This window comes from Excalfactoria chinensis, chromosome 20, assembly GCF_039878825.1.
Source record: "Excalfactoria chinensis isolate bCotChi1 chromosome 20, bCotChi1.hap2, whole genome shotgun sequence".
Classification (NCBI taxonomy): Eukaryota; Metazoa; Chordata; class Aves; order Galliformes; family Phasianidae; genus Excalfactoria; species Excalfactoria chinensis.
Window position 1 is genome coordinate 2,042,982 of NC_092844.1, and position 24,963 is coordinate 2,067,944.

General features: G+C 43.8%; 1 protein-coding gene across 2 annotated transcripts in view; it reads left to right on the forward strand.

Moving 5' to 3' along the window:
• TMCO4 (transmembrane and coiled-coil domains 4) overlaps nt 1-24,963 on the forward strand; it is a 37,638-nt gene that overhangs the window by 250 nt on the left and 12,425 nt on the right. For both annotated transcript variants that reach the window (XM_072354130.1, XM_072354129.1), the window contains exons 2-12: nt 287-442; nt 1,972-2,157; nt 2,378-2,552; nt 9,951-9,978; nt 11,555-11,687; nt 16,143-16,240; nt 16,791-16,934; nt 17,413-17,532; nt 19,321-19,485; nt 20,017-20,153; nt 21,887-21,971. In XM_072354130.1, the coding sequence (XP_072210231.1) occupies nt 1,979-2,157; nt 2,378-2,552; nt 9,951-9,978; nt 11,555-11,687; nt 16,143-16,240; nt 16,791-16,934; nt 17,413-17,532; nt 19,321-19,485; nt 20,017-20,153; nt 21,887-21,971 (1,264 nt within the window). In that variant the 5' untranslated portion in view covers nt 287-442; nt 1,972-1,978. The remainder of the gene's footprint in view (nt 1-286; nt 443-1,971; nt 2,158-2,377; nt 2,553-9,950; nt 9,979-11,554; nt 11,688-16,142; nt 16,241-16,790; nt 16,935-17,412; nt 17,533-19,320; nt 19,486-20,016; nt 20,154-21,886; nt 21,972-24,963) is intronic.

Sequence of the window (24,963 nt, forward strand, 5' to 3'; positions counted from 1 at the left end):
GGTCTGCGTTTTCCCGCTGAGCGTTTCCCTTCGCTGTTCGTGTTCCTCTCCACAGCTCCGGGTCCTTTTGGGATCTCTCTTTTCTCAATAGAATTGTTTTAAGAACCGCGTCTCAAGGAAACAAAAGTGTTTTGTGTGAGAAACAAGCGCTGCAAATGGTGAAAAAAAGAGAGAAATCAAGTGACATTTCAGATAATAGCAGTGCTATATGTTGCTCAGGTTGTAGAGCCCTGAATTCAGCGCCACCAGCCGATTTTATCCTTTTTTTTTCCCCCATTTTCCTTAGATATTTTTGAAGAAATCAGTATCTGTGTACTGCTCAGAGACTGAAGAGGTGGCAGAGAAGGGCCGAGCAAAGGTGCCCTTCTAAACACTCAGCATCACAAATCACTGCATTTCCAATGTTGCTTCCCATAATGAGTTCACACATCTATGCTCAGAGGTGAGTGGACATGCCAGGTTATTTTGCACAAACTTCTTGTGTCCCATCATTTCCATGCAGTTGGGTTGAGTCAGGCTCTGGATGCTCTGTGGGAGCATCACCTGGCCCTCCCCTTTCTCTTGACTGGAACAGAAGTAACACAGTTTATTTATTCCTGAGGACTTTGTGCTCCCGTGTTGCTGGAATGTGATGTTTCCATGGAAACGTGCTGAGGTGCCTTAGACCTGCATGCTCAGGCCATAGGCAGCGACTGGGGATGCACACTGTGGGGAGGCTGAGCTCTCCTGGGGACAGGCATGTGAGTTGCAGCAGCTCCCAGCCTTCCATTGATGAACGTGCATTGGTTTATACACCAGCAGTTACACAGCCTTGAGAAATATGAATAGCCTCAAATATATCTCTGGGTGGGATAGCAAGACAGACAGCTTACCTGGAACATCATGACAGATAGCACGGAGATAAAACAGTCTCTATAAAGAGCTGCTCCTCTGCTGCACTTCTTTCTTCTGGAATTCTAAACTACCCTGTAATTGGTGTCTGTATCTTCTGAGATGGAGTGTTTGGTTGATGCTGTTACAGCAGGTTGTCTCCAGTTCCTATCACCAGGGTCCAGAGGAAAAGGAGCATTCAAACAGCAAGCACAAAATGGTTTGTGGTGTGCCCTTTGGAAATGGATTGAGTCTCGATGTAGTCAGTAGAACTTTACAGGTCATGTAAGTGAGCTTTGGAGCAGACTTACCAATGTTTGGTTGTGAAATGTGTTGCTGTCACCTCTGCCCGATTTCTGTCCTCTCTGCTAGCTGCTTGGATTATCAGCCCAAACTCCCTGTATACTCAGTGAGGCTCCCAGGAGCCCTTTGGAGCAGTTCATTTGGAGGCGTGTGATCACAAGGTGCTTGCATTTGGGCACTTTGGAAATAATATTTTGGCCCAGCCTAAGTTCCGTGTGGTGTGGGCTTGTTATGTTTAGTGACATGCAGTGGTAGGTTGTATAGATAAGATTATACTAATAAACAAAACATAGCAATGGCCTTGGGAAACAAGTAGTTCCATTAACAGTCCTAATCAGAGGCTGCAGCTGGACTCAACTTTCTTAACACTGTCAGCAAAAAGAACAAGAGGAACAATTTGGGTTGGGGATGAAAAGAGCAACTTATTTCCCAGGCAGCCATACCGGTCCCCATGCCAGGTGCAGAGCTTTTATTCTTCCATCTCTTTTTGCAGTAAACATGTGAATAATATGCCTGAATGGAGCCCAGTCTCTTTGCATCTAGAAGTGGATGGCTTCTTTTGAGAAGTATTGTTGATTTTGTGCAAAAGAACTAAGAACTGGTGAACAGAAAGCCTCCTATTGTCTCTGGTCACAGCATCATGTTGCAATGAGATACACAAGTTAGGCTTTGACAGACCTACCTTGCTACAGACCAGCAAGTGTGGCAGTGAAAAAAGCAAAGGCAATTTATCTCCTCGATTCCTGGTTTCCACTTGTTATTTTTTCCCTTCTGCTTTTTTCTTCTTCGAACTTGCAGGTAAAAAATGGCTACAGAAGAGAGGTGGAAAAGTTCGGCTTCAAAACAGCACAGTAGGGCTGAACAATCAGGAGGAAAGGAATCGTGTGTGCTGCTGAGCCAGCAGCTGGGTGAACCAGAAAGATTCACTTATGCAGCGCTCTGTGGGATATCCTTGGCGTACCTGTTCCCTGAAAAAGAGCAAAGGTACTAAGTGTGGGCACAGGGAATGAACACAGGGAGGTGGCTTTTGGAGCAGCTCACAGCAAACTGGTGTCAGAGTCAGTGTTGCAAATGGGATGGAATGGGTTTAAAAGATAAAAGAAAGACTTGAGCATATGTTGGCACATCCCAAGGAAGCAGGGACCACTTAAGGCTAACAAAAATACTCTGTTACAGGGCCTCACCTGCCTCTGTTGCCTTACAGCTCCTTCAGGACAGAATTCATTGAGGCCTTGGTGAAATGGCTGGACCTACCTGATGCTGTCTTACCTGCCATGACAGCATTTGCTAGTGGCTTAGGAGGTGAGGGCACGGAAACTTTTGCCCAGCTTTTGCTGAAGGATCCCACCGTGAATGAGAATCCTGTTGTCATTACCCAGGTAAGTTCAGACATTCCTCTTGTCTCTGTTTACAAAAAAAGATCTGCCATACTTGCCTGTTTGTCCAGTTCTGTTTGTACAGATAGGGAAGTAAATCAGAATCCTGATATGCATTTCCTTCTGTACAGCTCTGGATGCCTAGCAGTCTATCCACTCACAGCACGTGGAAGTGATGAGCATGAGATGCAGTTACTGCTGAATTAACATGTTCTATCTTTGATGCCTTTGCCTTAGAGAGAACTGTCAAAGCTTTTACTTTGACTGTATGGCTGCAATCTTTTTTATTCTCGTGGGCATTCTGCAGATTTTGCTGAAACACTGAACATGAGAGGCCCTATTTTTCATTTAAGAGCCCCTTTCTTCTTACTGTGAGCAAGGGGGATTTTAGAGGAGCAGGAAAATGCACGTATACATGGAGGTGTGTAGAGGGCCAGCAGTTCAACATGGTTTGATGTTTCTTCTTCTGTAATACAAAACATTTCTACATACAAGACAAGGCTGCATAAGTGAAGAGATGAAGGGCGTGTTCCTTCTTGGTCGTGATGAATCCCCTTTATTTCTGCCTTCTTTTTGTGTCTCCTAGATGGCAAAATGTAACTTGTGTTTGCTCCGAGTTTATGCTATGTTAGATCTCCATGTGCTTTTACTCAACAGTCTCTGGATCCTCAGAGATCACAATCCCTGGGATTGTGCAATATTTTGTTACGAGAACGGAGGCACTTGCCATGGTTCCTTGTGGAGCACAGAAGCCTTTGATAACGATTCTTTGATTAGTTGAAAGCAAAGATCAGTAATAGCTATCAGCCTAATGCCTCAACAGTTGGACCTCACAGTCATGTGGGGTGATTGGTGTTGTCAAATGAAACATATAATTAAAGGTTGCTGCAGGGCAAGGCATGAGAGGCTTGCAGGGTGTTGGTGGGAAAGCATACTGGCATATGGGAAACTTTAAGGCACCAAGCTGAGATAAGCTTTTTCCTTATTACCTGAAAATAAGCCACAGGATCAAACTCTGTCAGTTCTTCATCTGTTGCTTTATGGCACTACTGTTTCTTTGCGTTCTGCTGCTGCTAACTTCACATTCACTGTTTATTTAACTGGCGATCCCAGGAACGCTGTAATGCTCACTGTGTTCAGTGGCAGGGTCCTGGTGGCACTAAGGCTTGTAGTTTTGAATGCCCTCTGCCAAGGGATGACGCACGGGGTCAGGAGGTGAGCTCACCACTGATTCATTGAAAAATTGAGGATTATGGATTTACTCCTTCATTTGCATTTATTGCAGGTGATGAATACATGCAAATGCTGTCTTTCTAGACAGCAGTCATAACAAATAGCTGTGGGTGTGGTATGAGAAAGTAGTGATTCTTGTCTGGATAGGAATCAATTTACTATTTTCCTGTGTTGTTCCTTATTATCCCCTCCCCTCCCTCCCCTGCCCCCCCCTTATACAGCAGTATTGCAATGTGGATTTGAAACTCTCTGTTGAGGAGATAGATGATTTTGGACTTGCAGCAATTAATAAAATACTGGCAAAGACTTGTAATAAATACAGCTTTCCTTTCTTTTGTAAGGCTTCACTCAATTGTGCATGGTGGTCCTAAGCATAATTAAAACTACAAACACTTCCAATTCAAAATGACCAAACCACATTATCTACTGCATGGAGGGACTGTCGGTGGAGCCTCTGTCCTACAGTAGCCGATCGGACCAAAATAGTTTGAGAGAAAAGGATGGGTGGAAACAAATACCAGCTAGGCGTGCTGGGTATCCCCGCCCACGACCATGCTCGGTTCCCCAGGTGCCTCTGCAAAATAGGTTTGAGGCCCTGGAACCCGTGGAAGAGGTGAGCGTGGATGTTGAGGCAGGCCCATCTGTGAGGGAGCCTCGGGGTAAGCGGTCACACCCACGCCTCAAGACTTCCTCCACGAGGAAGGATAGAAGGGTAGTTGTCATAGGTGACTCCCTTCTGCAAGGAACAGAAGGCCCTATATGCCGGCCTGACCCTACACACAGAGAAGTGTGCTGCCTCCCTGGGGCGCGAGTCAGGGACATTGCTGGGAGACTTCCCAATCTGATCCGGCCTACTGACTACTATCCCCTGCTGATAATTCAGGCTGGCAGTGAGGAAGTCAGTAGGAAAAGCCTGAAGGTCATAAAAGATGACTTCAGGAGACTGGGGAGGGTAGTTGACAGTACAGGTGTACAAGTGGTTATTACATCTGTACCTTCAGTGACAGGGAGGGATACTGAGTTGGGCCTAAAAACCCACCTCTTAAACAAATGGATAAGGAGTTGGTGCCGACATAGGAGTTTTGGGTTTTTTGATCATGGGAGAATTTACTCGGCTCCTGACATGACAGCTGCAGATGGAAGCGGCCTGTCTCCAAGGGGTAGGAGGGTTCTAGCCGAGGAACTGTCAGGACTAATTGACAGGTGTTTAAACTAGGTACGAAGGGGGAAGGGGACAAAATGAGGGCCGCTGGGTCTGAGGCGGCAGTTCAAGGCTTAAAGCAGAGCGTGTTGGGTGCTGACAAAGGGGTTCAAAGGCATGGAGAGAGGTGGGGAGATGCTCCTTCTCTCAAGTGCCTGTATACTAATGCGCGAAGCATGGGGAATAAACAGGAAGAATTGGAGTTTTGTGTGCGATCGCATGGCTATGATCTCATTGCGATCACAGAGACGTGGTGGGACAGCTCGCATGACTGGAATGTTGTCATGGAGGGCTATGTCCTTTTTAGGAAAGATCGGCTAGCAAGGCGGGGTGGTGGAGTTGCTCTTTATGTGAGAGAGCAGCTAGAATGTATTGAACTCCACCTGGGGGAGAGTGATGTAGCAGTCGAGAGCTTGTGGGTGAGAATCAAGGGCCAGGCTGGTAAGGGGGACACTGTAGTGGGTGTGTACTACAGGCCTCCTGATCAGGAAGAGGAGGTTGATGAGGCCTTCCGTAGCCAACTGGAAGTAGCATCACGCTCCCGGGCGTTGGTACTTTTGGGGGATTTCAATTATCCAGATATTTGCTGGACGACCAATATGGCCAAGCATGCGCGGTCCAGACAATTCTTGCAGTGTATTGAAGATAACTTTCTAATGCAGATGGTCGAGGTACCGACGCGGGGCGGGGTGCTGCTGGACCTTATTCTTACCAACAAGGAAGGACTCGTTAAGGAAGTAAAAGTCGGGGGTAACTTGGGTTGTAGCGACCATGAGATGGTGGAGTTCGAGATCCTGAGCGGAGGAAGCAAAACAAAAAGTAGGATTGCTACCCTGGACTTCAGGAGAGCCAACTTTGATCTCCTCCGGGACTTACTTGGGGCCATCCCGTGGGCCAGGGTGCTAGAAGGCAAGGGGGCCTGTGAGAGCTGGCTAGCATTCAAACGGCTCCTCTTCCAGGCTCAGGATCAGTGCGTCCCTGCAACTAAGAAGTCAGGAAAAGGTGCCAGGAGACCTGCGTGGATGAGTAAGGAACTCATGTGCAAGCTCCGCAGAAAGAAGAAAGTACACGATATGTGGAAAAAGGGTCTGGCCACTTGGGAACAATATAAGAATGTAGTCAGGGACTGCCGAGATGCGACCAGGAAGGCTAAAGCCCACCTGGAGCTGAATCTAGCTAAGGAGATAAAGGATAATAAAAAAGGGTTTTTTAAGTACATTAACAGCAAAAGGAAGGCTAGGGAGAATGTGGGCCCCATACTAAGTGAGGGGGGTGTTCTGGTGACGGGGGATGCTGAGAAGGCGGAAATACTGAACGCCTTCTTTGCCTCTGTCTTTAGTGAAAGGGCTCTCCCCCAGGAATCCCAGTCCCCGGTGGTTGATGAGAGAATCTGGGGAATGGGAGATTTCCCTTTAGTCAGGGAAGAGGTGGTCCGTGAGTGCTTAGGAAACATTAATGTCCATAAATCCATGGGACCTGATGGGGTGCACCCGCGGGTGCTGAGAGAGCTGGCGGAGGTTATTGCTAAGCCGCTCTCTGTAATTTTTCAAAGGTCTTGGAGAACTGGGGAGGTGCCTGAAGACTGGAGGATGGCCAATGTCACCCCAGTCTTCAAAAAGGGCAAGAAGGATGACCCGGGTAATTATAGGCCAGTCAGCCTCACCTCTGTCCCAGGGAAGGTGATGGAACAGCTTGTGCTGGATGCCATCTCCAGACAACTGGGAGAAAAGGAGGTTATCAGGAGTACTCAGCATGGGTTCACCAAGGGGAGGTCGTGCTCGACCAACCTGGTGGCCTTTTATGAAGATGTCACTAGCTGGGTGGACGGGGGGAGAGCGGTAGATGTAGTCTACCTTGATTTCAGTAAGGCTTTTGATACGGTCCCCCATGACATCCTTATAACAAAGCTGAGGAAGTATGGGATAGATGAGTGGACGGTGAAGTGGATCGAGAATTGGCTGACTGGCAGAGTGCAGAGGGTTGTCGTTGGCGGTGCGGTGTCTGGCTGGAGGCCTGTGACTAGTGGTGTCCCCCAGGGGTCTGTGCTGGGTCCAGTCTTGTTCAACATCTTCATCAACGACCTTGATGAGGGGATAGTGGCCACCCTCAGCAAGTTTGCTGATGACACGAAGCTGGGAGGATTGGCTGACACGCCTGAAGGCTGTGCGGCCATTCAGAGAGACCTGGACAGGCTGGAGAGCTGGGCAGTAAGAAACCGGATGAGGTTTAACATAAGCAAGTGTAGAGTCTTGCATCTTGGTAGAAATAATTGCATACACCAGTACAGGTTGGGGGAAGACCTGCTGGAGAGGAGCTCTGCTGAGAGGGACCTGGGCGTCCTGGTGGACGACAGGTTGGCCATGAGCCAGCAGTGTGCCCTTGTAGCCAAAAAGGCCAATGGCATTCTGGGGTGCATTAAAAAGAGCGTAGCCAGCAGGTCAAGGGAGGTGATCCTCCCCCTCTACTCTGCCCTGGTGAGGCCTCATCTGGAATACTGTGTCCAGTTCTGGGCTCCCCAGTACAAAAAAGACAGGGATCTCTTGGAAAGAGTCCAGCGGAGGGCCACAAAGATGGTGAAGGGCCTGGACCATCTCCCCTACGAGGAGAGACTTAGGGAACTGTGTCTGTTTAGCCTTGAGAAAAGAAGGCTGAGAGGGGACTTGATCCAGGTTTATAAATACCTGAGGTGTGGGAGCTATAGTGGCGAGGCTGGTCTCTTTTCAGTAGTGCGTGGGGACAGGACTAGGGGCAATGGGCTGAAACTCCAGCATAGGAAGTTCCGCACGAATGTGCGCAAGAACTTCTTTACGGTGAGGGTGACGGAGCACTGGAACAGGCTGCCCAGGGAGGTGGTGGAGTCTCCTTCTCTGGAGATATTCAAGACCCGCCTGGACGCCTACCTGTGCGACGTGGTGTAGGGAGCCTGCTTTGGCAGGGGGGTTGGACTCGATGATCTCTAGAGGTCCCTTCCAACCCCTATAATTCTGTGATTCTGTGAGGGAGGAATCAAACGAGTTGTGAACTAATCTAATCAATGCTGATTGGACTCCAGGTGACTGCATGGTATTACATGCAAAGCCTAAAGCAGTGATAAATACTTGAGTATGCTAATGGTTACAAACGCAATCAAACAGTGGTTCCAGTTTGTCACCTGATTACCCATATCCATCTCTCACCTTTTGAACTACACGTATCTAAATGCTTAGGCCAGATTTTTCAAAGAGGTTATTTGACACTGGGTGCCACTGAGCTTACTGGATAAATTGTATAGGAGCTGAGCCATGACCTATGGCTCCTTCACAAAACCCAGGGAGCATTTATTACCTCTGAACTGGCTCTGTGCAGCACAGCAACCCTGCTCAGGAGACTGCCTACATTAGCAAATGACAGCAGCAAGGTCAAAAGCTTCACCTAATTCCAGACTTCAGGTTCCATGTTTGACCAGCTTTCTGCTTGGGTCTCACAGCCCTGGGCTTCCTACTGGGCTTTGTCACCTCTGTGCCAGCCCCTCCTGGCAGCCCTGAAGCCAGACAGGGTGCATGGCAGCAGTTACAGCACCTGGGGACTGGGAAACCCAAGTTCCATTCTTCCCTCTGCCTGAGGGATTTATGATTCTATTTCCCACATCCTGCCAACCTGCCTGAGGAACTGGCTGCAGTGTGCACAGAATGCAAACTGAGCTAAAAAAGAAGCCTCCTTTTTTTTAATTTTTTCCCTTCATTGTGGTGGCTTTTTGAACACGAGAGTCCTGATTCACAAACACAACAGTTACTCATGCAGAGCAAAGGTTTTGGAGTTATGCCTTGTGAAAAAGCATAGATTCTGCCACATACATTCAGCTGCTCTGACCCTGTGGTTTCCCTAGTGCTGTGTAAAAGCTTTTCTCCTGTATGAAATAGTAGACTCTCATTTAGTTAAAATGATATTCAGAGTACAGGTATTGATATTTGACTCAATATTTACAGTCTGACCCTCTTCTAGGACTGGGTTAAAGATTGCTTGCTCTCTATGCTTCTCGTGCAGCAGATTAGAGACATTTTTACAATACAAATATTGCTTAGGAGCTTACAGGTCTAATAAACATAAACTCTTTGGCAGCATCCCATGTCTTTGAATGTATTTTTCGTGTTCCCAAAGGGTCAAAGGATTCCCTATAAAATTCAGCTGTGTTTTATGCTTGGAGGAGAGGAACACTGAGCTAGTGTTTAGTGGTGTAGTTACGTAAAGAGCTTAACATTTATTGTTATTGTTATTTAGTGACAATAAAATAAGAGAACACAGCAGTAAAAACACCACCTCTTTCTTCTCATCTAAGGAGCACTGACCTCTTTCATGGATTTGTCCATGGAATCCTTACATTGAATTGATCTGTTTTTCCTATTTATTTTTCTGATGGCCGTAAATCTTGTTTTTGAGTACTTAATCTATAAGAACTTCATGCTAGTTCAGCCCTACTGCCTAGAGCTATGAATTCCCAGAATGCCAAAGGAAATAGGGGCCGCTGGTCCATCTAAGTAACATTCAAACCTATTTGAGCTGAAAATACAAGTAGGCGTGACTAGAAGAGCAGAAGGCAACAGTGCAGCTGGGAACTTACAGCCTGATTTCTCCTGACTTTGAAGTCCTGTGTAATCACAGGGCATTCAATTGCAACAGGATTGCTAATAACAATAACAACAACAACGCAATGATCAGCTGCTTCAGCACATACCAAGCAGGCATTACTCTCCCATCCTGTGCTTATCTACTTCTGTCCAGTCAGTTGTACCTGCATGTGTGCATGTACAATTGTGCACTGGAAGCATCTGGCTTTACTCTGTTATTTGTAGCTTCCTGCCTTCCCACATGTAAGAATGGACACTCTGCAGCCATTAAATCGTGGTCTGATGGGATTTCATACTTCCATTTTAAGACCCCTAGTTGTACATCATCGCTCTTAACTTCAATATTGTTTTCTTTTCTTTTAGGATCTTTTGTCCTTCTCTCTTAGAGATGGTAAGTTTATGTTAGTGTTTGTTCTTTGTAAGGGTAACATCAGTGAGTTCATATATCTAATACTTTAAATGCAAAAGCAGCACACTTTTTCCCTGTGTCCACTACATGAAAGACAACTGATGCTACCTGTTAAAAAATGCACAACTGGTCACCTCTGTAGCTTCACATATCATGTACTGGCATGCAATTGTATGTAATGATTGAAAAGTTCTGAAGTTAAATACCTAGACTGGAATGTTTTCTCCTCCAGTGCTTCCAAGGGTGCAGGTGACCTCTTCTTCCTTCTGGAAAGCCATGGAGCTGTTATGAAAGTTTCAACCTCCAAATGCTTCGCAGATCACTCGTTGCCTAAAAGGAAAACAAATAGATATCCAGGGAATAAATTCTGGTGTGAATAAATGTGATTCACTTAACTTCTGGTTTACAATGTGTAGCATTGATTAGTCTGATAAATGTCACAAAACAGACTTGCATACTGGATAAAATGTTTGCTTATACAAGAAGCCTGTTTTATATTGCAGCTTGCATTTTTAAAAGCCCCGTGCTGTATAATGTTCATGCAGGAAAGAGCTCCCTGGCTGTTGATTAGCCCATTTCACTTGAGAACAAATACCATTTTTGTTTCTGTTTTATTTTTAATGGAAAATCAACTATACACTTATTGCAAAACTGCCTGTTTTGCTAAGCTGGAATTTAAAACAAATGTATTTTCAAGCCTTGGTGACTTACTGCCAAGCTGGCTATGTGAGAAGCTAAGTTGTGTGTTGCTGGCAGGAAGCAAGAAGGCTACTATTAAGACTCCTGCTTGGACTTGCGTGTTGTGCTACATATCAGGGATGAAGGGAGGATAAGCATTAGCCTTATTTCTCTGCTAAGCACAGACTTTAAAAGTGACCTCATTAAAGCCCACTGAAGCAGCTTGGTATCTTGGTAATGATGGTAATAAATAAATAAACTGAACAGATTGCCAATGGCCATGTTTGATCTACGTGCAGCATGTATCGGTACTATACTTTGTTGTTGTGTCTTGCTGGTATCTTTACGCAACCCCAGAGAAACTATTGTGCTTTTCATCACAGAATGCCCTTCATAAATGCCTGCTATCAGCAAACAGCAGATGCTACTGAGAACAAAAAAGAGTTGGCACAAATCATTTTAAAATCTGTTCTATCTAAATTATTACGATTATTTTTCTAACAACACTTGTTTGTATGCCCAAGAGTAGTCCTTTCTCCTGCTGCAGGTTGTGTGAGCTTATCCATTCCTCTGCTCATTGTCCTCTATCAAAGACAATGAAAACCTAGTGATACGAGATGTTCTCCTGTCTTATAGGCAGTTACCTGGTGTATTGGCTCTGCTGACAGGATGAGGTTTGCAGTGGGGGAGGTTCTCCATTTCGAGCTCTCTTCTTTAGACAATAACAATTGTCTTCAAACACATGAAAGATGAAGAGGGCCTGAGGGAAGGAATATGCTTTTGTGTAACATGGTCCTCTAGTGCAGCTGGGTTTCTCCACTTGCTGTTTAATCTGGTGTGATGAGGACTAATGGATTTCCTGGGCTTTCCTCTGTTTAAGGGTACTATGATGCACGAGTAAGGGTGTTGATCTGCCACATCAGCTGGCTGCTGCGAATCCCCTTGGAGGAGCTGGAAGCCCTGGAGGAATCTCTGCTTGAAAGCCTGAAGGAACAAACAGAGGAAGAGTCAGAGTAAGAATACATGGGTTGGCTAAGGGATGAAGAAGCACTGCTGGTGGTTGAGAGTTTAGCATCAATTATTCTGCCTAAGTCCAGGCTCTGCTTATTCTCCCTGTGGCTCTTAACTTAATCATTTATGGCTTGATGAGAGTTGAGTGTCCTCAAAGCACTTCAGCTGCACTGAGAGCCAACAATGCTCAACATTTGTAAAATCAGAGCTGCAACCCAACCTTGCAAGCTGGTGAATGCACACACCAAACTCCTTCATCTGCTTGTTCCAATTTTGTCTCCTAGGCTGTATATTATATTTAAGTGCATCAGAAAGATCTGTATCTCTTGGCCTAGTACTCTTCAGATACAAACAAATAGATTTACAGGGGGATTGTTCCCTCTGGAGAAACCATGAAGCTGAAAAGCAAACTGGCCTGATGCTGAGCCAGCAGTGTTTTGATTATTTCCCTTACTCTGCTTTACAAAAGGGAACGGGTCAATGTGAATATGTCAAGGCTAAAGCCAGGCTATTTCTTACAGGCCAAACTCACACCTCTGCAATAATGCCTCCTGCAGAATGAAGTTCCTATAAAATTCCAGGATTAAATCCTGAGTTGTTGATTTTCTACAGATCCGTCCACTGTGCCTATTTAAGACACAGCTGTCTAACTCCTGTTCAAGGTAGACCTCTGAGGGCAACCACTGGCATCTTTATATATCTATGAACTGTTGATCAAGCTGTTGAACACCTGACTTCTCTATTATTAATGTAAGATGAAGCCTCTTAATTGCAAGTTCTTATATTCAGAATGGACAGACAGTTGGTGCCTATTAGAAAGCATAGTCCTTTGCTAATGAGCCAGGAACCATGTGAAGGTTTAGCAGTGTGTGAGGCAGTAAACCTGTCCATAGGAGACTTTCAAGGAACTGTTTAATATTTTTATGCCAGTTCAGCAGAAAATGTTACGAGGTTAGCCTGGTGCCAAGAACTGCTTTAATCGATGTCTCTGACGCAAAACATGTTCAGACATTTCTCTGGGGTTCAGCAGGTGGCAGGTGCCTTTCAATGATGACTATTTAAATAAAGCTTAACTTTATAGTGCACTGTAAAAAGGGAAAGTCAAAATAATCTCAAAGATCATGCACTGCTAAAGAGAGCACCATCTGCAATGCAGGAACAAGGGTTGGTACAAATGGGCGCTGTTTTGCTCTGGCTTATGAAAATATATTCAATCTTGAGCCTCTAACATGGCACAGCACACATATTAAGAGTGGGGCCTCATGTACGCAGATGGTGCCCTGATACCTAATTCTCTTTCTTTGGAACCGTGGCTCTTGAAGTGGGCTGTAGTGCAGCTCCAAGAGATGTCTGATAGTGGCAGGAGTGACTGCAGAAATTGTGCTGTATATTTATGAGTGTGGCTTTCAAATGCTGTAGTTAGTTTAGTGGTTCTCATGTCTACATGGTGTGTCAAAAGCCATTGATTTCACTCTTGTTCTTTCCTTAGAAGCCCAAGCTGCAACTGTGGAAATACCTGTTAGATGAAAGAAGAAAAGGAAAATCCCCACAATAAGAGCAGTTCACAACTGCAGGATCAATATGTTCATTGCTGCAGTACTAAAACTAGCATAAAGCTGAGACTTGTGGGGAATTCATGACTCTTTGTTTTAGTGATAGGACTCAACTGGGAAATGAAGCAGAATCTCACTGCTGCTTTCACCTCACAGATATTTGGGGGCAGGGAAGAAAGTCTTAGGATCTGCTTTGGATCCTTCCAGCTCTGACCATCCCCTGCAAGAACAGGAACAAAGTGGATTTTAGGCAGCTTCTGCTTATGCATTATTTACTGATACTTGCAATGGGAAGTTTTGCTCTTGCCTTTGCCCCTGTGGGCATGTCCTGTGGCCCCAGTGTGTGCCAAATTAAATGTTCAGTGTGGTTATCTACAAAACAGTGCTCCAATCCACACATTACTTCTGCCAAACATGTTCTGACTTGCAGGTGTAAACCTCTCTTTTGTTCTCAGCTCTATGAGAAACTGGCAAATACAACATGAGTAGTTTGCTAACATGTATCCATGCTACTTTTCATCACTGGAAAATGATCTATGACACTACCTATGACATTTCTCCAAATGTCATCTGTGGTTCAGCTGCAAATCCAAGATCACTGAGAAGAGGCAGTTAGTTGCTATAGTGGAAAAAAGCAGTCAGGTAATCAAGGGACAGCTGTCAAGTAGAAGTTATAAGGGAAGCAACCATCACCAGCAATTCTAGCAGTTCCATACAGAAGAGCAATGACCCAAACTCCTGTTTGACCATGAAGTCATAGGAGGTGAGCTTGGTTGCAGATAAGCTGCTAAAGATGTTGCCATTCAGGCTGCGATTCTCCACTGACAGCTACATTTGCAACTGCAGAATGTGCAAGCAGAGGTTATATGCAGTGGTTTATTTTTTGGAGGATCACTGTGGAGTTGAGATCCCCGTGCCATGCAAGTCAGTGGGAGTTCTGCCATTGACTTCAGCGAAGCAGGGATTTCTCCCACTGTGCTTCATTTTCCTCCTGCTGTGCTGTACAAAGCTGTGTATTGTTTGGGACTCATCTAAAATTGTCTTTATCAAAATTACAGAACGCTTAGAGGGTTCCAGGAAGGATTAGGCAATTATATGGATAATGAAAATCCACTATTAGGTTCAGATTAAGAGGGAAAATATCCAAGTTTGGAAGTAAGATAAATTCTCATGTTTCAAGGCCAAGATTAACCACTGAATAGGCAGGTTAGAAGGAAACTTATTCTGTAAACAACTTGCTTCAGTATCCTCTGTTTCTCTCACTTTCCTCTGAAATGGAAGGTACTTCTTGTGAGAGATAAACCAAAATTGGTGCCTAAAAAGTGACATTGTTTTCTTTTCAGTTTATTTACCTGCTTTTGGGTAAGTTTGTTGAAGTGCAGCTTAAATGCACAGAGACAAATGAAATAGTGACTGTGTTTAATAACTATTTTGTTATTATATTGTGAGGTATAATTAGAGAGCAGCTAAATGTAAAGTCTGCTATTGGAAAATAGCTTGATTCCATCTCACTGTTAGCTAGCACGAATTACCCTCATTCTCTGCTTCTGCTTCTGATTTTTCTAATACTAACATAATTCAGTTTGTTTATGAGCAACAGGAGGAGGATCTGGCTTTTGGTTCAGGTCTGACACAGCAGCTCACAGGTCTGGTGGCCAGTGGCCACTGCTAAGGATCATTCACCTTAATGAATGCCATTCACTTTAATGAGTACCATCAAGTAGCATTTGGCATGGCTGGATGAGGTCACTAGGTCAAAACCAGTTCCTGAGTTGAATTGCACTTTCTCTGTTAATCAGGTCTTTAAAACAAGTCTGGTGTATAATATAAGGAAGTAAAAGTCATGGTGCATTTTAGGTAGTTTTCTTGATGCTCTGTTGCTGAAACCAAAACAGAAAGCAGCATAGAACTGCACCATCAGAAAAAAATATCATTACACAGCTGACTACAGCAGTCATTTACATTTGTAGGGTCTCCTTCTCCCCCATGTACCACAGAGAGTGCAGCATGGATGGGGCTTGGTGTGATGAATATTAGTGTGAGAATGGTTTGCTCCAGGAGGAGCACAGCTCCTGTTGGAACCAGGTACAGCACTGCAAGCTGTAGGGTGCAATGATCAGAAAGGTTAACATCTTTCTTACAGTAATTTGTGCATGATCAGACCAAATATCTATTCTGCATCCTTGAATACTTAGAAATTGAACTGTGTCAGAGAGAACCTAGAGGGTGCAGTATCAGACTCCCCTGTCTGGTATCAGTAGATTGTTTTTTTGGTCAGTTCTTTCTCATTCCCTGAAGGCTGAGCTAAGTACCCATCAGCTTTCACTGTTTGCCTTCTGTTTGGATTTCTGCCTGCAACCTGACCTGACTTCAGAGCATCTCACAACAAATAACTAGTAATAATGGGCCAAATTAGCCTGGCAGTTGTTCTGCAGCCTAGAGGTGAGAGTCTCCAATGCAGTCTGCCAATACATCACATATGTAGGAGCCAGTTCTTTTCCATTAGACGCACGGTATTAACTGCATAATGCAAAAATGGTTTTCATCTCCTACAAACAGCAATAGATTTTCTGTAAGACACACAGGCAGTTCGTAGCTATTGAAATGTTTCTGACTTTGCTTCTTTTTTTTTGTTTTTTAACATGCTTCACCCCTCTTAGGAAGTGTTTTCAAAGTAAGTAACATCTGTTGCCTTTTCCAAGCAATTAAATTGTTTCAATTTAAATCTGTGGCTTATGTCCACGCTCATAAATCTGAATGTGTTGTCACAGTCCACACCTGCATGGTACTTTTTACTGTTCCCAGTAGGGAGATTACACTGAGGAGGATATAAGCAGATTGTGGTGCAGTGTTGTTATCTGCCAGGCTTTTCCATCAGCTTTTATGTTTCTAATCCCCCTGCAGAACTGCAGAAGTCTCAAGAAAAAAGAAGGAAAGAAGAAGGAAGCTGAAGAGATACCTGCTGATCGGCTTGGCAACCGTTGGGGGTGGAACAGTGATTGGTGAGGCTGCCTTGGGCTGTCAGAAGCTCGCTCCTGAATTGCATACATGGTGCAAGGGGGAGAAAGTGGGGTTCTGACTTGCACATTCAGCAGCAGAAACCAGGCTGCGATTTTAAAGTGTTCACTGTATTTTTTTTTCTTCTTTTTGCTAAAGGTAGTCTGTCACTTCAGGTTCTGCCATGCAAAAATAAAACAAGAATTAGTTGTAAAAGTGAAAATCCAGTGGGTTTTTTGGCGTGGTTCTCAGCGCATACTGGAAAGTCAGTTTAAAGATACCAGAGAGAGACTGGAGAATTTGGATGATGTTTGTCTGGGTCACAATCTATCACATATTCTTCCTTGACTTAAGTTATTCTTTATTTTTACTGAAGTCAGTCAAAGAATGAGTGCAGAGATTCAGGGCCTGGGGATGATCTCAGAATGCCCCTTTCCAGTGATGCAAAACAGGCACCACTTTTTCAATAGAATTAGTAATACTTGACCAGCACAGGGAAATTACTGTTTGTTGTACTTGGTAAGAGACTGGTGAACTCACTTGTTGCCTTCTCAGGTTTGACAGGAGGTCTTGCTGCCCCTCTGGTTGCTGCTGGGGCTGCTACTATCATTGGAAGTGCAGGAGCAGCTGCTCTTGGTTCAACTGCAGGAATTGCTGTCATGGCATCCCTTTTTGGAGCTGCAGGAGCTGGCCTTACTGGTAAGAGAGTGACTGCACATTTCACAAGTACTGAGGCACAGGATTGTGTTTCAAAATGCCGAGCATGACCAAGCTCTGCAGTGCAAGGAAAGTGATGTGAGGTGTGATCTCACAACTTTGAGCTGAGTTTTATTTCAAGACATGCTTGATGACTAACCAGGAAAATCGTGTTTGATACGTGGCTAAGTAAAAGAAATGAAAACTTCCTGCTTTGGATTAGAAAGGTGCAGCAACAGAGCAGTGGCTGTTACAGGTCATGCTGGGTTTTGTGCAAAACAGCCTTCTGCTGAGATACCCACAGATCATGAGAGCTCAGAGGGATCCTGTAGGCTCCATACCAAGTAATATATAGATTTGCTGAGGGTCTTGGAAAGAGAAAACCCTAGTCACAAGCCAAGTCATCTCTTATGAATTTCTGCTGTTAACAGCATCTGTCCTTGTGCGATTTCTGAGATCCGTGTTTCTGTCTTGTGTGTAGGATACAAGATGAAGAAGCGTGTGGGAGCCATAGAAGAGTTTGAATTCCTCCCACTTACAGAAGGAAGGCAGCTTCACATCACCATAGCAATTACTGGTTGGCTGTGTGCTGGCAAGTATGGTAAGAATAAGATGAAGAAATTGAGGGGAGCGTAGCAGCGTTTGTGCTGTAGTAGCACCGTGCCTTCCACACACTCACATAGGCTGTTGAATAAAACACATCAGCTGTTAACATAAGACTTTGTAACCCAATCTGCAGTTCCAATCAAAACAGAGTAAGTACAGTAAATTGGTAGTAGCTATGGTAGGATTGGTGATAGTGATAGTGTGACTGTTTCTGTTAGTAAATCCTGTCTGGTTTTCCTAGGAAGAATCTGGTTGGGTTGGATGATTTCCAGCACTAGGACAATATGTCTCACCTACCTCTGAGACTTTCTGTTTATCCTCCAGCAATTAACAGAAAACAGTGTTGTTTTCTTTCTCTCCATCTGCCAGCTAATGAGGTTTATTGGCAAGAAAGTTGTGTGAAGCAAATCCCATTAAGCACAGAACTCAGGAAGTGAACTCAGAGGCAGCAGCCTTGGAAAGTTTGTATTGTTTTAGTTTCTAGTATGGCTTGTCATATAAAATATGTCAACTGTCTGCTGAGTTCAGCAACCTGGCTCAGCAGCTGCCAATTCATTCAGAACCATCATAATTAACCCTGGATATCATTAATGCAGAAGGTTTTCTCTGTCCTGTTGCTTGTTAGATTGCAGCTAGCTGTCGGAGTAAGGTTATTTTCACTTCACAGTACTGTGCTTTGGCTTTACTCACTGCTTAGCAGGGCTCCAAATCTCTGGGGTTGGAGGGCTCCCAGGCACTGTTAGAAACACAAGTGCATCCCTTCAGGAACCTCTTGGTGTCTCTTTGCCCTTAAAAGGGAGTTACATATGACACACATTCTTCTTCCATAACAAGCAATCTGTTATAATGTTTAAAAAAGCAAAAATCAAAACTGTCATCCATTCTCTTCCTTACAGCTGTGCCTATTTGCACACTTGCATGACTTGTTAACACAGAGGGAGTGAGAACATGCTGTGATTTTTGATCTCTCACTATCTGCCTATCTGTGCATCCACAAATACAGCAGGATATTGTGGTGAGGTCTGGCGTGGGACTTACACATGCCACTTTGGTCAGCGGCTGCCTCAGCTTGCCCTGCTTTGTTCAGAGAATGAACAAAGTCAAAGGGTTTTAATTAATTCAGATGAACAGGACAGAGTATGGCTTAAAAATTGGTCTTGCAGCCAAAAATTAGACATTGCACAGTGTATATTTTCCATTCTTTCTTAAGCATTCAGGCACTGCTTTTGATTAGCCTCTGAAGGGGAAAAATTAAACCAAAGTGGCTAAGTTAGACAGCAGAATAAAAATAATTGCAATCTAGATCTGCAAATACAGATTCCTTGTTTTCCAACAGAGCCACTAATGCAATCCTTGCCTGTCTAACTAAAGTGTTTGGAAGATGCTCTGCGGTAGATTTTGAAAAGATTTTATAAGTCCAGTTTGAGGATAGGAGGAATGTCCTCAGTGCCTACTTAATTCACATTAATGTCCATCTCTCTCAGAAGGCTCTGAGCTATCTGAGTGGGTTGTGAAGTCTCAGCCTGCATGCAGTATCTCTGTCTGTGCTGAACACTTTGCCAAAGCAGCTGAAGCTGTGGGATTATTTACAAAGCCAAAATTTATTGTAAAATAGTAGAACTATGGAGTTTAAATCTAACAGTATTTTTAAATGCAATTCTTAATTATCACAAAATGTTCCAGTGCCCTTCAGGTTCTTGTATGACTCTTTTTTTGGAGCTGTCTTGCCAGGAGTCAGCCACTGTTGTGCTGTTCTGAATTCCATGCCTGTCACTTTTCACAGGGAGCTTCACAGCACCATGGAGCAACATGCTGCATTCGAGTGAGCAGTACTGTCTGGCCTGGGAATCCAAGTACTTGATGGAGCTTGGCAGCGCCTTGGATACCCTGGTGAATGGTTTTGTTAACATGATGGCTCAGGAAGCCCTAAAATTCACTGTTTTGTCAGGTAAGAACCTAAATTGTATTGGATCTGTGCTTGTACAGTTTCACTGTTGGTGTTTATTTAAAGGGGCTTTCCTGATCTGAGAGGATTTCTGGGAAGGCATATTGGCATCGCCCTGCAAAAGTGGCCTGAGAACCTTCTCTGCCACACCTGTAATTCAGAGTTGCTTTCCTGGATTGCTCTGCCTTTGTGTCACTGACTTGTTCTTTTAAAATTACAGCTGGAAACACCTTTCTTTGTGTGCGTCTGTGTTTATATTGTTACAATGTGTTTTAGTGCTTTACATAAACCTTTCAAACATGCAGGTTACGTTCACATATAGCGTCTGTTTGCCTCCATATCAGAACATCAGATTCTTTCTTATCTTTAGTCTAGCAAAACATTTCTCAGACCAGCTCTTGAGTAAGAAGCACTGAAAATGACAAAAGGCCCTGGGTTTAGCTTTTAACTTCAGTGAACCGTCTTTCTTTTGATGTTTCCTAAGAGCAGTCCAGATTTGTGACTGTGCTGCGCTGTTTGTTTTCTATGTTGCAGGTATTGTGACGGCCTTGACTTGGCCAACTTCACTCTTGACTGTTGCCAATGTCATTGACAACCCCTGGGGAGTGTGTCTGCATCGGTCTGCTGAAGTAGGCAAGCACCTAGCACATATTCTGCTCAGTCGACAGCAGGTAATTGACTAGAAATTATCCAGGAAGAATGGCAGGAAAGGATCTGGCACATGGGGGGAAATTATCTTTCCTGGGGGAAGAAAATGAATAACAACATGAAAAATTGAAAGAAAAACAAAAATGATGTGCAAAATTGACCAGCATGTATCTAGTTAATTGAGGCAAATTACAAAGTCCCAAATGAACCAAAGAACTCCTGCTAAGATTCATTCTGTTTAACCCAAAGCTTCCCCAAATGAAGGAGAGATCCAGGTCATAAATGATAAGTGGATTGAACATGCCAGGCCAACTCACTGAGTGAAAATCTGAGAACAGAAGGAAATATAGGTGGGCAGGAGGAGAGAATACAGAGTGTTAAAAGTACCCATTGTGAATCAAGGGGCACAAAACAGTCTAAGAGAATACCACGTAGCATTACATGCAGCATGAAACACACTTGTGCTTCCCTGCATTGCTGCAGCTGTGGAGCACTGGTATAGAAGTGGTCATGAGCAGAGATCCGTGCAGATGTTGCTATTAAGGTGATTCCAACAAGTACTTTGTAAATGCAAAGGTACAGCTATTAGTAAATTCCACTCTCCTGCTGGAAACCTGTGAAACAAAAGGCAGGATATGACTATAGTGAGAGTGAGAAAAGCAGAGGGCATTCACGAATGGGAAAGGAAGAGGGAGCAGCAGGGTATTAAAGACTTGTAAAAAAAAATGAGTCCAAATGGGATGCAAGCTTGAGCTAGAAGTGAAATACAACACCCAAAACAGGGAAGTGGAATGGGCTGGTACCTGAAAGAAGTGATGGACATCATTAAAGCTCCCTGAGGTGGTTTGTGAAAGTCATTTCTGCCTCCCAAAGCTTGCCTTGTTTGCTGGGCTATCTCTAGTACCAGGGGAGGCAGTGTTCTGCTGGCCATGTGTTTCTCACAGGCATGCTAGTCCATTATCTGTTATGGAGGAGCCCTGTGAGAGCTGTGGCCATAAAGCTGCACGTCATCAATAACAATGTGAAACAGCAAAGTAGAAACAAACTTGATTTCTCATAAAAATACAATCCCAGGAAAGGCAATAAACTTTATTTCATACAAGCCCTTTGTTGTGCTGGGGGCATTTGTTACTGCCTTTCAAGTGTTAACTGTTGTGGAAACACATATTCCAGTGTGCTGCAGAGCCTACACGATTTAACTTGATGTCTAAGGAGTCCATCACACACCTGCTCCCCGGTTCATACACAGGCTGTTGCTGCTGAGATTAAGCTCTCTTTGATCTTTAGGAAAATCTCATTAGGTTGTTCAAAATAAAAGCTTTCCACACGTCGTTTTTATAACAGCCACACAGTGCTGCTGCTGTTCAGTCTCAAATCTAGAAGTGTCCACTATTTTTTACTTACTGCTGCTTTTGTTGTTTATTCAAACATTTCCAGAAAAGAATTTTTGCTCCACGAATTAGACTCTCTGTTGGAAGTTCCAAAACAATGAGCATCTGTTTGATTTCTGTTTGAATAACATCTTGTCACTGGATTCTTTCTGTTGATTTTCTAGCTATCAAAAATCCAAAATAACACATACTTCGGATATTGAACTGTGTACAACCTCTTTGAAGTAGAATCTCTCACATGCTTAACAGACCAAGTGCCAGCACAAGTGCTCTCTGTGTCAGGGTCTCAGGAATCCTGTGGCTGGTCTCTCTCTCAAGGTCTAGTGCAGCATTTTATGGCCTTCCCTCCTTTCTTTCGTTCTTAGGGCAAGCGACCTGTCACACTGATTGGCTTCAGTCTGGGTGCCAGAGTTATCTACTTCTGCCTGCAGGAGATGGCTCAAGAAAAAGGTAAGCTTCACCTTCTGGTCCTCTTCATTTTCCTTACTGCTGCTACATTTTCCTTCCAATGAAATGTTCTTTTGCAAGAGTGTTTGAGGGTTGTTTTTTTTTTAGAATCAAACAGAAACCTAAAAAAATGGTTTTTAAATGCTTTTGGAGCCAAATTCTCCTGTCAGTTCCACCAGTTCAATGGAACCACAGCTTTCTTAGAGGTGCTCCAATGTGGCTGACAGCGTGGTTTGGCCACCAGTCTGTAGATGTTGTGCCATTGGATCACTAGATCAGTCTGTGAGCTGCTCAGAGCCACTGAGATCCTGGCAGAGGACGCCTTGCCTTTATTGGCAGCTCTCTGTAGCTATTGTATCTAATTCCATGAGTCCTCCCTTCCATTTAAGTCACTGAAATGCCACTGTCATCTATTTTCATGATAATTTTCCCCCGAAGTCAAGTATAAAACCATCTGTCAAATTATTACCAGTTTGTGGTTCTGTTTATTAATAGATTCTATTTTTAATTTAGAAATAAAATAAAATCATTATGATCAGTTGATGTGAAATGCATCTTGGAGTTGAGTCAGTATGAGTTTGTGTGTGCAGCCTGTCTTCCCATACGTAGCTCATGTGATTCATTAACCATGCAGTCTCACAGTAAGTCTCTCATAAATAAGGAGCTCCATGAAGTAAAATGTTCAGTAAAGTCCAGGAAGGTGGGGATGGTGTCAGGTGAGGATAAAGGAGGTCAATGTATTTTCTGTTGACAGCTGGATACCAGAACTTGACTTCTGGTTTAAGAAGAAATCCTCCAATACGGAATTCTGTTCTCAGGATAAATCTGATCAAGTCCAGAATGATCCTGATGGAGTTACACTGAAGCCAGAATCCAGATCCTAATCCTGTTCTAGATCAACTCTTTTTGTGTCTTAAGAATGTCAAGGGATGAAGTATTTTCAGGCTTTTATTTAGAGATCTGCTGTCTCTCACAGGAATAACATAGGACCATAGATACATGAAAGGAAATCATATGGGGTCTTTAAAGCTGGCTGCTATTCTAAAGAAATCTAAGCATTGTAATTATGTATCGTAGCAGCTCCCCACAGTACACTGATTTTTCAGTTCCTTAATTGAATTATGAAAGCTGAGCTGTTTGTGAGATGAAAAGCAGCATGTTTGGTGCAGATTGCCAAGGCGTTCTTCGCATGCACATTCCAGAGCAAGCCACAGAAGGAATGAAGCTGAGACCTGGGACATCTGAGACTGATTTCGGTTTGGATTTGTTTGTCTCACACAAAAGAAATAGAAAGCCTTTTGCATCCAAATGGCAATGGCATTTATGAGGACAAATAACTAATCATGGATTATTCAGTGAAAGACCGTGGCAGAAATTCAAAGTCCATTAAAAGAAAAACACTCTTCTGCCATTCAGGTAAATAACCTTTGGGATCCTTCATTGCAAATGACTTTGGAAGCCAGAGCTTAGTTCCCAGAAAATGCCATTATAGCCTGAGGTGTAGTAATGCCCCGTCAGAGACACGTTATGGCACAGGGAGTTCATTGCTCTGATTTGTTCCTGAATTCCATCTTGTTTTCTATCCAGTGAGGACTGACCTGATGTTCCTCTTTTGCTCAGTGATTTGTACTAGTGTCACAGGAATGCCTGGCTCCTGAAAGCTGGTTACATCCTCCCACTTAGCCTGGATCTCCCACACCTTTACCAGGCAAATAATATTATCAGTTAGCAATCTTTTCCCATCAGTAAGTGCTTTTTTATTGTTATTTTCCTGCTTTATGCAGGCTTTGTTTTTCTCCATCAGTACAAGAGATTTGCAAACTGTGAAATACATTTAATTCATCTTGAGCGCCAGGAACCACATAGGTCAGTGATCTGCTCTCAGGTTTCTGTCAGCACTGAAAGAAAATGGGTATTTTTCAGCCAAAGCTGAACATTATTTTTTTGCTTCTAAGCACAAAATAAGCTGTGCGAAGGACTGGAGGAAAAAGAAAAAGCTTCCAACACCTTGCCCAAATGTCCAAGATCCCACTGAACTGGCTGTTTGTTTATTCAGTTGGCTCACATTGTGGCCAATGGAATTTAGTACCTCAGCTGGAGCAAGCTCCCTGAACAGGCGCTGGGTTTCCTTTTCATTGCCCATGACTGTGGAAACACAGGACTTTATTGCTCACAGGTTACACTAACAAAATTGAATTGCTCTTTGCTGTTCTCTTGATTGGTGCAAAATTTGCTTTGCAATAAGAAATAATACCAAGAGAGCTCTTTTGGACTGTTGTCAGGTGCTGGGATTTACACTGTGTTGAGAAAGATGCAGGCACTGCAGGGAGCTCCAAGTTCTTAGTGCTATTAGGGTAAAGAAACCAGTTGATTTCTATTTAGAAAGCCTAGCCAGGCACCATCTCTCCACCATAGCTTGAAGTGGTGCACTCTTACCTTCACTTCCCAAACATTTTCAGCATATTATTTTACGAACTGCAGACACCAGCCTGAAAATAGTTCAGCTCATGCCTTGTGAACGCTGGTCTCAGCTGGAGAGTATCGATCCAGCACAGCGTGCCCACGAGGCTCCTTGCACTGCAAGGCTGAATTTCACTTAACTACAACATCAAGTGCTTGATGTCTCCTTACAAAGAAGAGTTAGGAGTATGTATTAATGTATTGCTTAAAAGTGTCTTTCCCTGTTTTCAAGCCTATATCAGCACAGAAGTCGAACTGAAAAAGACCTAAATAAGGTCCCTCCATAAGCCCTGAATGGTGTCTAGGCTGAGACAGTCTCTTTTTGTCTTCAGATGGCAGGAGTGGGAAAGCACATTAATATTTAAATTCTAATTTAGGGCTGTTGCAGAGCTACTCGATATTTTTCATTCAGTCCTTTCTATTGAAATTTCCCAGCTGCAGCTGTCACATAAGAGAGGAAGATTTATGTAGGTCGCTCCAAAAGTAATGCCTTCCGTTTAATTCCATGGAAAATACAACATCTGCAAAGAGCACG